The sequence below is a fragment of the Dromiciops gliroides genome, chromosome 1, assembly GCF_019393635.1.
Source record: "Dromiciops gliroides isolate mDroGli1 chromosome 1, mDroGli1.pri, whole genome shotgun sequence".
In the NCBI taxonomy this organism is placed as follows: Eukaryota; Metazoa; Chordata; class Mammalia; order Microbiotheria; family Microbiotheriidae; genus Dromiciops; species Dromiciops gliroides.
In genome coordinates, this window is record NC_057861.1 from 68,801,450 (window position 1) to 68,813,483 (window position 12,034).

Below are 12,034 nucleotides of genomic sequence, written 5' to 3' on the forward strand. Positions count from 1 at the left end.
TCTGAGGGAAGGAATCTTTTTGGCTCCATCTAAGACCCCAAAGTGGCCGGGAACCAGGCAGACCTGGACCCCAGCCCAGGCAACTCTAAAAGCTACAAAGAATAAAACCAGTCCAGGCAATAGGATAAGGGAGAAGGAAGGAGGGGGCAGGTTGGGACCTTTCGCCCCACCCTTCTCTTTTCATCCCAGCGCCTCAAAGAGTTTTACAAGGTGGGAACTGTCTTTTATGGGCTCCAAGGTAGAGGTCTCCAGGCCTGGGATGGAGGTGAGAGTAACTTCCCAGTCCCTCAGGGCAGGTTGTCTGGGGCAGCGAGGCCCGGGTGGAGTGGGTGGGTGGTAGTGAAGGGGCTGGGGCTGATCAAGGTGGAAGTGAATCAGGTGGTAATTAGGCCTGTCTGAACCCCAGGAAATGGGGTGGTGTTAAAGCGAGTTGGGCAAGGGGACCGCTCCATGCGCCAAGGTCGGGCTGTCTCTGCATTTCCAATGCAGAGGAGCTGGGGGCCTCGAGGTTTGGGCAAACAGGGCCAGGAAGCAGCGGGTTGGGGCGGGGGCGGGGGGAATCACTAATGGACCTGACCGCAAGGTGGCCTTGGAAGAGGTCAGCCTGGGGTAGGATCGAAGAGGCTCCATTTCTCCCCCCCCCCCCACCTTCCCTCTCTCTACCCCCCTCCTCCCTCTTTCCCCCCCGCCACCCACCGCACACCCGCTGTCCTTGTGGCCGGAGACCATTAGTGGCGACAAGGTAGCTGTCTGGAAACTGGCCCTGTACTCAAAATAACCGAGTGACCTCAGCCTCCTGTCTCCTCTTCTGTGTGGTCTGGTCTGTGGAGCAGGGGAGGGGATTCTGGCCATGTCCCTTTAAGGGGGGAAGGAATTTGGCAAAGCGTTAGCTTCTTGGGAAAGCAGAAATAGCGTCCAGTCCCTTTAAGAGATTGGGGGGAAGGGAGAAAGCGGGAGTGAGAGGGTGGGAGGTCCCTGGAAATCGGTTGGAGCTGGATAATGAATGGGTTAAGTGGCTGGAGGTAGCTCCGGGGCTTTAGAACCAGTCCTAGGTCTTTAAAAGGGGGCGGGGCGGATCCCGCTCCACTCCCACTCGTGGCCCCACCTCTCCCCGACTTTCCACTCCCGGGTTCGGTGGCGCTGGGGAGGTAGGGCGTGGCCAGATTTAGGGGCGGGGCAATGACGGGCTAGGGGTGGGGCCTGGGGACGGAGGGCGGGGTCGGGCCGGGCCGGGCCGGGCCCGGCCGCGCGGGGCTGGGGCAGTGTCTCGGGGCTGTCGGCGGGAGCAGCATGGATTGGGGCACGGAGCTGTGGGTGAGTCTGGCTCCCCCGCTTTTCTTCCATCAGCCCTCCCCCCGGTCTCTTCGGGGGTCCCTCATCCATCCCAGTGCCCCTCTCCAGTTTTCTCCCTTTGCCCCCTGTCCCTGTTCAGTTCTCTCCCCCTTGTCTCCTATTCCCCCTCCCGGTTAGTCCTCTCCTGTCCCCCCTCTCCCAAGTCTCTTCCCGAGTCCATTTCTTTGCCATTCCCCACCACATTCTCTTCCAGTTTTCCCGCAGTCCTCTCCTAGTTCGTCCCTCACGTCTATCCTAGTGCCCCCCACCCCGTTCTTTCCCAATCCCCTTCCCCCCAACCCCTATGCAGTTCTCTCCACTTTGATTTTAGTTTCCCTTCTCTCCCGGCTGCCCTCGTCCCCTCCTGGGGACTCGTCCCCTGCCCGTCTTCCAGTGCCCCTGTTCTTCCAGTTTTCTCTCAGTTCCCCTTCTACTTCTCCTCTCCCGGTCCCTTCCCCAGACCCTCTTGCTGGGCTCTGCTGCTCCCCCTCCCCTCCTCCGGTGCTTCCTTCCCAGCCCTTCTGCCCCCCTACTTTTCTCTTACTGTTGCCCCTTTCTGGCTCAGCTTCCCTCTCCCGTTTGCCTCCTTTCCTCGATCTCGCCGTCCCAGGATTCTTCTCCTCTTGTCCCCCTTCCCCCCCTTCCCCAATTTGCCTCCTCCCTACTGCGCTTCTAGTCCTGCCTTTTGTCGCCGGCCTCTCCTCCCTCTCTCCTTTTCAACTACAGGGTTGGAAGGGTGGCAGAGAGAGCTAGGAGACTCGGGGCCAGGAATTCCCCTTTCCCCTATCCTGACCTAGCTGACCTCATCCGAAGTTATTTGTGCTGCATTTTCAAAGGGCCCTTAGCCAGTCGGACCCTGCCCCTCTTGCCCCACCCACACAGGATCCCAGGATCCTAGAGGCCATTTATTCCTGGGTCTGAGCTTGGAGGCTGGACTCTCTGGAGCCCTATGGGGATCCCTCTCCTTCCCATACATATGCCTGAGACCAGGCCCTGCCCGACAGCGTGGAGGGGGAAATCAGTGGTCCTGGAGAGCAAAAGGATTTTCCAGTGGGTGGGACAGGGCACCCAGCGGCTGACCCTCGATTTTGGGGGGTAGAGTGTGTGTGGGGCTTGTCACTAGTGACCCCTCCCTTGGCTGAGCTACTGTGTTTACATCTCTTGCTCTCCTCCCCCTCCCACCCCCACCCCCCCAACAGGAAGTGGATTTCCTTCCCAGCCTAATGCCTGGGCCAGGGATCCTAGCCCTCCCCCCACCCTACCCCCCCAAAGGCCCAGTCTTTAGACTGCCTGGGTCCCCTCCCCTGGCTGGGCCTCAGGCCCTCCTCTCCCTGTTTTGTTTTCCTTACCCCTGGCCCTCTGTCTCTGTCTCTGTCTCTGTCTCTCTCTCTCTTTCTCCCTGGCAAACCAGTTTGTCCTCGATGGATGTCTCATAGTTTGGCTCAGTTCAGCTTGGACCTCTGGGAGGGCTTCTAATCTCGGCCTAGAAGGAAGATTCCTTCCCACCCTTCAGCCCCTAGTTCTGGCTCTGCTTCTGGCTTGCCCCCTGCCCTCCTTGACCCTTGGGCTTTGAGAACTCCTGAGATAGTATGTCACTGGGGGGGGGGGGAGGCACCGACTTCATGGACTCTGGCCTCGGGGCTCAGTCAGGGGCCTTGGCAAGCAGCTAGTTGTCCAAGTTGCTGAGAATTTCCCTTGGAGAAAGATTTACTTTTGGGTGGGTCTGGACCCTTCCTGGTCTCAGTTTCTTCATCCTCACTTTTGTGCCTGAGCTAGATAGAGGGAGGATGAGCTGAGGCCTAGGCTGTTCTGGGGGCTCTGGAACTCGGGTCATTCCCTGGGAATTGCATTTGCCTAGTCAGATGAAAGGGCCGTGTATGGAAAGCTAGAATAGGTCACCTATTTTGAGCTCCCTGACCAGGTCAGGCCCCTTCTTATCTTACTGGGTCTCTGGGTCTTTGCCCAGGGGCAGCTGGTTCAGTACATAGCTGGGGGGTGGAGGGAGGTGGGGGTGGAATGGAGGTTGTTAGGACTCAGGATTTCCCCAGGTCTCCAGTCTGGTGGTGCCCCAACTCCTTCAGCCATATTGTCCCAGGAAAGCCCTGACACTTATTCCAGTGACCTGGAGACATCTTGCCCTCTCTAGTTCTTTTTTAGGGAATGGGGGCCTGGTTCCTGGGCTCCTCCCTCTTCCTGGCTGGGGTTAATCCATTTACTGGCCTCTAAAACACTGAGCTGAGACTGATAAAATCCCTGGGGGGGAGGAGACCCTTGAAAGGCTAAACGGCTTGAATAGAGTGTGTGTGTGTGTGTGTGTTGGGGTCCTGCCTTCTTTTAGGGTCTTCTTCTGTGAAGGGGGAGGGGCCAGAGAGAGACTGAGGACTCTGGGGAAGGAGCCCAGGAAGGTGTGAGTTGTGGTCTTCAGAAGTGTTAGCTCTCTTTCCTCTACCTCTTCATCCCTCCCCCTCCCCCTCCCTTGGCTGCTGGGAGTTCCCACCCCCAGGGGCCTGGAAAATCCAGGTCCCTCCAGAAATCCCCAGGAGTCCCAGGGCAAGGTGGCAGAGAGGTCACTTCAAGTGACCAAGGACTGGAGCGTGAGAGTGTGGGGGGAAGGGTCTTCTAATGTGGAGCTCTGCTCCACAGGAAGGTAGGGGGCACTCCACCTGGCAGAAGGAGGGACTTGAGAACAAATGGCTACCCCAATTTCTTGCCCCTTTCTGAACCCTGACTCGGCTGAGGAAGGGCAGGAAGGCAGGCAGGTTAAGAAGGGAGTGTTAGAATGTCAAAACCGAGAGGACTCTGAGACACCATCTAGCCAGACCTTCTCATCTTATGGATGGGGAAACTGAGGTCCTGAGAAAGCCAGCAACTTAAGCAAGGTCACTGGCAGAGCAGGGAACAGTAGCCAGTCAGCTCTTCGAACTCTGACTTCAGTGTGGGGCTGCCTAATGGAGCAGCTCAGTGCTGGTCGGGCCTGGGGTGGGGAACTGGAGTGGAGATGGGCAGGAGAAGGTGCTTTGATGTTGTCTCATGGGATCTGTGGCAGGGAGGGAAAAGGGGGGCCCAGAAATAGCTGAGACTTTATGGGAGATGGTTTTGTGACTCAGGAGGGGAACTGAGTCAATGAGTGGGCTTAGGCTAGGGCCTCCCCTGAAACCCTGATGGGGAGGGATGGGTGGGTAAAAGGAGGGAGTGGAAGAGAGAAAGAAAGAGCATGTCATTTTCCTCATGGATCGAGAGGGCAGTAGGGACGTTCCCTTCCATCTTCCTCAAGATCCCCACCCTGGGGAATTAGGTTAATAGAGTGAAAACCCTTTTATGGGGAAACTGAGGCCCACAGAAATTAAGTGGCATGGCCAAGGTTAGATAGGGAGTAGGAGAACTAGGCTTGTAAACCACGGGCACATCCTCTGATTCTTGCTGTCCCACACGTCCCAAACAGCTAGGGCCTTCCTAAGCTTCTCCCTGGAGAGAAGACAGTTCAGGAACCCCTGATCTTGGGGGTTGGGAGGTTAAGGACTCTTGGCCCATGGGGCAGTGCCCGCCCCTTGCCTGCCAGTAACACTGCACCCCTCTCTCTGTCTTTCTGGAGTGCCTGACTCACCCACTCCTGCCCGCCCAGCCGGATTTTCCGGAATGGAGGGGGATTAGGGGTGTGTGTGGGTTAACCTGGCTGAAGCTGGGGCCTTGGGGGTAAGGGCCAGGGAGCAGGGCAGGTTCCAGGCTAATTTTGTCCCTGGGGAGAAGAGCCAGGATTCTGTGTGGCTGTTGTGGCTCCCCCTTCTCTTCCTGCCCCTGGCTGACAAACTCTTGATGTCTAGAAGCTGGATGGGGATTCAGCCCCTTGGACTCCCAGCACTCAGCCCTTCTGGCTCAGGGACACCGATGAGGGACACCTCCTGCTGCCCTGGGCTTCTCTTTTCTGAGGCCCCTCCTCCAGAAAAGCTGTTTTCCTGGCCACTCCCAGAACAGTCTATCGGGGTGGGGTTTTGGTGGCTACACCCATTGGGGGGGGTTGGGGAGGCGGAGAATTGGAGCTGGGAGCCTGGTCTCCTGGGGCCACTCTGAGGTCATAGGATCTGAGAAGGCTGGTTCTGGAAGGGATACTAGATTCCTCCTTTTACAGAGAAGGAAACCGAGGCCCAGAGAGGGGAAGGAACTTGTTTAAAGTTCCCCTCCCTTCTCTCCCCACATTTCTTGCTCCTCTTCAGGACCAGTTTGAGGTGATTGAACGCCACACACAATGGGGCCTGGACCTGTTAGACAAATATGTAAAGTTTGTGAAGGAACGGACAGAAGTGGAGCAGAGCTATGCCAAGCAGCTCAGGTGGGTCTTGGGGTGGTCGTTCTTAATTGCAGGGCTCAGAGCCTCAAGTCTTGGAGGAGAACATGGGAGGCTCACTCTGGGGGAAGAGTTCCCTAGGACTCTGGGAAGCTGTCAGGACTCAGGTGCTGGGAGGGACTATGGGACAAGCCTTCCTGGGACCCTCGTTAGCGGAGAGGGGACAGAGATGAGATTTAACGGTTCTCTTCCTTTCCTACCCACCTCCCTGACAGGAGCCTAGTGAAAAAATACCTGCCCAAGAGATCGACAAAGGATGACCTGGAGTCCAAGTGAGGAGGGGGGGATGTGGCTGGGGTGGCCTCCTGCCTGATAGCCTGAATGCAGAAGTCAATGGGCGCTAAGCTCTCCTCTCCCCGACCCTTGTCGTCCCCCCTCCCCTGCCTCTGCCCCCCAGGTTCAGTCAACAGCAGTCCTTCATGCAAGTTTTACAAGAGCTCAATGACTTTGCTGGCCAGCGGGAGCTGGTGGCCGAGAACCTGACCGTGCAGGTGTGTCTGGAGCTGGCCAAGTATTCACAGGACATCAAGCAGGAGCGCAAGATGGTGAGGGCCCCTGGGCATCCCCCAACTCTAGCCCCCAGGCCTTTCCCATGAATCACCCCACCGGCAAAGCCCCCGACCCCAAGATGCTCAGTCAACATGGGCCCTAGCTGTTCCTGCCTCAGTTTCTCTCAGGCAGCTGAGCCCCAGGACCCTCAATTCTAAGCACTTTCCCCAATCCTGCAGCATTTCCAGGAAGGCCGCCGGGCACAGCAGCAGCTGGAAAATGGACTCAAGCAGCTGGAGAATGTGAGTACAAAAAGAGAGGAAAAAGGAGAGCGGGAAGAGAACAGGACAGAAGCACAAAGCTGAGGGTCAACAGGACCAGGAATGGGGGAGGGGGGACTCCTGGTTAATATCCCCACTTAAATCCTGGCAACATCCAATGGGAAAAGCCAGGACTTAGGGTCCTGGGGCCTCGGGTTTCTAGGCCCAGCTTTATTACTGCTCACTTGTTTGACCATGAGTTCCTTTCACCTCACTGAGACTTGGTTTCTCCCTCTGTAAAATGTGAACAGTAAGCCCCCCCACTTTTCTCCCCCCCCAACCCTAGGGTCTGGTAAGGTTGAAGCCAGGGAATGTGAGGGCGAGGGCTCACCCATAGGTGACTGCATTGTCATTGTCACATTCCTCAGAGCAAACGGAAGTTTGAACGGGACTGTCGGGAGGCTGAGAAAGCGGCTCAGACAGCCGAGCGGCTGGACCAGGACATCAATGCCACCAAGGCCGATGTGGAGAAGGTGGGGGTCCTTGGGGACTCTGGGCGTAAAGGGGGAGCCTGAGAGACTGTGGCCTGGGTGGTGACCCCAGTGACCTCCCCCAGGCAAAGCAGCAGGCCCACGTGCGAAGCCATATGGCCGAGGAGAGCAAGAACGAATATGCCGCCCAGTTACAGCGTTTCAACCGTGACCAGGCCCATTTCTACTTTACTGAAATGCCTCAGATCTTCGATGTGAGCAGCCAGTCCCTCCCTTAGCCTTGGGTCCCTTTTGCCCATCCCCGTGCTTTGTCTCTTCCTTTCTCTGCCGTGGCCACCCCCAGAGCCTATCCAGGCCCTTCTGTCTTCCCAGATTCCCCAAGACCCTCCTCAGCTGAGCCCCCAGCATCTCCCGGCCCCTTCCCCCTCAATCCCCTATGCCTCTCCAGAAGCTACAGGACATGGACGAGAGGCGAACGGCCCGGCTCGGTGCTAGTTATGGGCTGCTGTCAGAGACTGAGCTCCAGGTTATGCCCATCATTGGGAAGTGCCTGGAGGGCATGAAGGTGGCTGCCACTGCTGTGGACCCCAAGAATGTGAGTGCTGGGCTCCAGGGTGCTGGGGGTGGGAAGGAAGGGAGCTTGCAGTATCAGGGATGGCATGGGGGCATCCCGGTGGTCCCAGGGAAGGGAGGGAAGGGCAACAGCTCCGGGAGGTCCAAGACCTGGAGCTGAGCTCTGCCACTGACCCGTGGGTGACCTTGTACTAGGTCCCTGCTTGCCTGGGTTTCCATTTGGCCACCTGTAAAATCAGATTGCTAGACTTATGTGATCCCTGAGGTCACCTCTAGCTCAGAAACCTGCTGGCCCTAAGGGTCCTTCCTGCTAGAATCTGCTGTGAGAAGAGATAAGTGGGGGCCCCGGTTGCTCCCCTCTCCTCAATCCCCATCTCCTCTGCCTGCCTCCAGGATTCCCAGGTGCTCATTGGCCTGCATAAATCTGGCTTCACTCGCCCTGGTGATGTTGAGTTTGAGGACTTCAGCCAGCCCATGACCCGGGCCCCATCAGACAGCAGCCTGGGAGTGCCCCCTGATGGACGCCCTGACCCACGAGGCCCAGTCAGGAACCGCCCTAAGCGCTGGCCCTTTGGGAAGAAGAACAAGGTAGGGGTGGGGGAAGCCTGGGTTGGCTGGACGGTTTGTGTGTGGGCATGCTCTGTTCTGACCCCTTCCCCAGGATGGGGACTGGGGATTGGGGGAGGGTGGGGCCCCGTTGAGTCAGCCCCCCTCCACCCCCTCACCCCCGAAGCCCCAGGGAGCCATGGGCCGGAACGCCGAGTCCCGGGCTGGAATCTTCCTCTTGGCTCTTGTCCCAGCTGGAATTGAGAACCCAGCCCCCTGGGGCCTGGAGCTTCAGGGCAGGGGCAGGGGGACTGAGGAAGGTTCTCAGCTTGAAGGTTTAATGGGGGGCTTCCTGCTCTGCACCAGCTGGCTCTCAGAGGTTGGGGTCAGAGAAAGAGAGCGAGCAAGAGTGTGTGTGTTGTGGGCGGGGAAGTGGCTAGCAGGGGAAGCTCTTCATTCCACTCTTCCCTCTCTGCGTCTTGGGGATACGGCCTTGTCTGGGGGTGGGGGTGGTTCCAGGCCAAACTTTCCTTTCCCACTGATCTGGCCTCTGGGGCCCCTGACACTCATCCCAGCCTCCTCGTGCTACCCTTCAGGTTCTCCTGCCTCTGTGACCTTAGCCCTAGGCTTCCTTCCCAGATACTGAGGGTGACCTTTGACCCCATGGGCTTTCATCTTTGACCTGCCACCTTTTGCCTGTCCTAGATCTGCTTCTTCTGCATGTGTTGACTAGGGAAGACAAGGCTTGAGATATGGAGGCCGGAGTGAGGGAGAGGAGGTTCTCTGGTGGGGGGAGGGGAGCCAGGATTCCTTGCTCGGTAAATAGTGGAGGGTCTCCTGATCCTCCTGGGGGCTCCCAGCCTTGTCTCCCTTCTCTTCCCCTGGCCCTTGCTTCGTATTTTGTGTTGCTCTCTGGAATGTGCATGCTTTGTGTCCTTGTGTGTGTGTGTGTGTGTGTGTGTGTGTGTCCCAGTTTTCTTACCGTTTTTTTCTCCATTTTGTGTTTTCTTTTTTTTCCTTTTTTGTGTGTCTGTCTGTTCATCCATCCCTGCTCTTGACCGCCCCCCACCCCATTCCCCCATCCCTCGCCCCTGCCTGTAGCTGCCCCCCCCACCCTTGTCCCCCCTGGGGGGCCCCCCTCCCTCGGCGTACGCTAATGGACCCCCATCCCCTCGCTTCGGCCGGGACCCCCTGGCCTTACTGAGTGAGATCAGTAAGTCAGTCAAGCCCCGGATAGCCTCCTTCCGCAGCCTCCGAAGTCGAGGGGTAAGTGGGCCTTTGGCCCCTGGGGAGAGGCCTCGGGGATGCTGAGCCGATGACCCCCCTCCCCCCACCAACAACGGCAAGGGAAGGGGGGGGGTCAAGACAGGCTGGGCACTAGGCAGCTCCATGCCTCTCTCCCTTTCACCACCATCTCTCCCCACTTCCCATTTAGGGTTTCATTAGGAGGGTTCAAGGGCTGGGTGGCAGGTACTCCCACACATGCCACCTGGCTTTGCTCCTTGGGCTGTTGGGCCGGGGGGTCAGGGACAACTGGGGCCAGGGAGGAGACTCGGGATTCCCGGGACCCATGAGGATATGGAGGCTGGGGGAAGGTCGACCCTCGTCCCTCTCATCTTTCCTCTTAGACAGTGGCCACTGAGGATTTCAGCCACCTGCCCCCTGAGCAGAGAAGAAAAAAGCTGAAGCAGCAGTTGGAGGAGCGAGGGAGGGAGCTTCAGAAGGAGATAGATCAGAGGTGAACAGTGGGGCAGGTATAGGGGTGTTGGGGTGGCCTGCTGTGAACCTCTCCTTCTCCAGAGGATCCAGGAACAGAGGCCCTGGGTGGCTCAGTGGGCCTGCTCAGGCTGGGCCAACAGCAGGGGCTCTCGACACTGGTCCTCCCCGTCCAGCACTGTTTCCCTTGGGCACGACCATTCCTTTGGGTAGCTGAGTGGCTGGTGTGTGAGAGATTAGACTTGCTTGGCTTAGCGGAGATGGGAGAACTTGGAGGGGCCGGGGCATGTTGCCCAATAGCCGATTTATGCAGGATTTGTTCAATTAGAATTGTACAGTTGGGCTGCCTCAGGGAGGGAGGGAGGGAGTTCCCCATAACTGGAGGCCCCAAAGCGACCAGCCACTCGTTGGGATGCTCTGCTGAGGCTCGGGTTGGAACAGAAGCCCTCTGAGGGCCCTTGTGCTGTGGGGACCCTGTGGCTGCTGGGCAGACTGAGGAACCTCCTTCCCCTGCTCTAGGGAGGCCCTAAAGAAGATGAAGGATGTTTATGAGAAGACACCACAGATGGGTGACCCTGCCAGCCTGGAGCCCCGCATCTCAGAGACCCTGGGCAATATTGAGCGGCTGAAGCTGGAGATCCAGAAGTATGAGGTGAGCTCCTCTGCTCTGGGACCTGGCTCGGGGCCCAGCTGAGTCACTTGGGGGGGGGGGGGAAGGGGCTCCAGCTGTTTCCCATCATGGCCTAGGCAAGCAACAGAGTGACCTTAGGAAACCTTCCTGAGTCTGCCTTTGGAGAGTGGTGGTAGATGAGGCACTAGGGGTACATGGCCAACTGGGCCCTCCCAAACGCTCGCCGTCATCTTGTTCTTAGACATGGCTGGCCGAGGCTGAGAACAGGGTTCTGGGTAACCGAAGTGACAGCCTGGGGCGGCACGGTCGTCCCCCAGAACCACCTGCTGGGGCTCCCCCAGAGACAAACAACTGTTCTTCTGACAAGGAGAGGTGAGGGGTTGGGACCTAGGAGGGAGGCTGAGGGTTATGTGTGTGTATGTGTAGGAACAGCTGGTGTGTTGGAGAAGAGCCCTAGGTGGAGGAGGGATAGATAAGAACCCTGGGGGAGAGAGACACACCCAGAGATGCAAGACTAAAGAGGGGTCTTGGGCAGAGAATGTTCACTTCTAGCTCCTTGTCCCCAGCCCAGAGGCTCCTCCCTCAGATGAAGGGACAGACACCTCCATCTACACAGAGTTTGAGGAGGACTTTGAAGAGGAGCCAGCCTTCCCTATTGGTCACTGTGTTGCCATCTACCAGTTTGAAGGTAAGGAGCAGGAAGGAGGAGGCATAGCCTACAGAGGAGCTGGGCACCTCAGGGCTGCTTCTTTACTAGCCAGAAGGTGAGGTGCCCTGTGCCAGTCCTCCTCTCTGGAGACCGGCCTCACCCATTTTCATTAGGATTCGGGTTGCTTGCCCACTGGTGTAGAGTCTGGATGGAGTCAGAGTACCTGGGTTTACCATCTGGACTCTGCCATTTGAGACTGGTTGGCATGACCCTGATCAAGTACTTCCTAGGGCATATTAAGGTCCCTTCCAGTTCTAAATTCTCTGACCCTCTGATTGGCCTGAATAGGGGAAGCTATGGGTCAGTACAGGTTAACTCTGTCCTAGCATAGGGAATATCTGATTTTGGGGGGGAGGGGGGCGGCTTCTGGCCCTTGCTCAGTCTTGCTCATATCTCCTGGTACCCCCCATCAGGGTCCAGCGAGGGCACCATCTCCATGGATGAAGGCGAGGATCTGTGCTTAATGGAGGAAGATAAAGGCGATGGGTGGACAAGGGTCCGGCGGAAACAGGGGGGCGAGGGCTACGTGCCTACCTCCTACCTTCGAGTCACACCCAGCTGAACCCCTTGGCCATCCCCTGGGGTGGGTAGATCCCTGAATAATGGGGTGCCCCCCTGCCCTCCTGTGGGGCAGGTGGACCCAGGAACGGGAAGTCTGTCCTGCCCCCTTCTTTCCTCCTGGGGCCTGGCTGTTGCTGCTTGAGGACCCTGCCCAGGGGGCTGGGAGTGGGGCTGGGCCTGGCTGCCCCTCACTCCACACCATATATGCACTTTATTCCTGGGGTGGCCTGGGCCCAGAGTTCTAGCTGGGGCCTGTGTACCCTCTGCTGCCGGGCCCAGCTCCACTGTGCCTCCTACACTCGATGTAAATACTTGTGCTCCGGCAAGTGCAGTGTTTTTTTTTTTTTTAAAAAACAACAAAACAAAAACTTGTATAAATGGACT

The 12,034-nt window shown here is 57.8% G+C and overlaps 1 protein-coding gene across 2 annotated transcripts; it reads left to right on the top strand.

The window, feature by feature from the left end:
• The first annotated feature begins 1,226 nt into the window (after positions 1-1,226).
• TRIP10 (thyroid hormone receptor interactor 10) lies at positions 1,227-12,034 on the top strand. 2 transcript variants are annotated; one of them, XM_043978688.1, is made up of 15 exons: positions 1,227-1,314; positions 5,544-5,659; positions 5,890-5,946; positions 6,072-6,219; positions 6,403-6,465; positions 6,852-6,956; positions 7,040-7,168; positions 7,363-7,509; positions 7,881-8,075; positions 9,135-9,299; positions 9,662-9,771; positions 10,269-10,401; positions 10,622-10,752; positions 10,947-11,068; positions 11,503-12,034. In XM_043978688.1, exons 1-15 carry the CDS (start codon positions 1,291-1,293, stop codon positions 11,649-11,651), a joined length of 1,794 nt encoding a protein of 597 aa, XP_043834623.1. In that variant the 5' UTR covers positions 1,227-1,290; the 3' UTR covers positions 11,652-12,034. The 2 variants fall into 2 exon arrangements, with proteins under 2 accessions (XP_043834623.1, XP_043834624.1); XM_043978689.1 differs by lacking the exon at positions 9,135-9,299.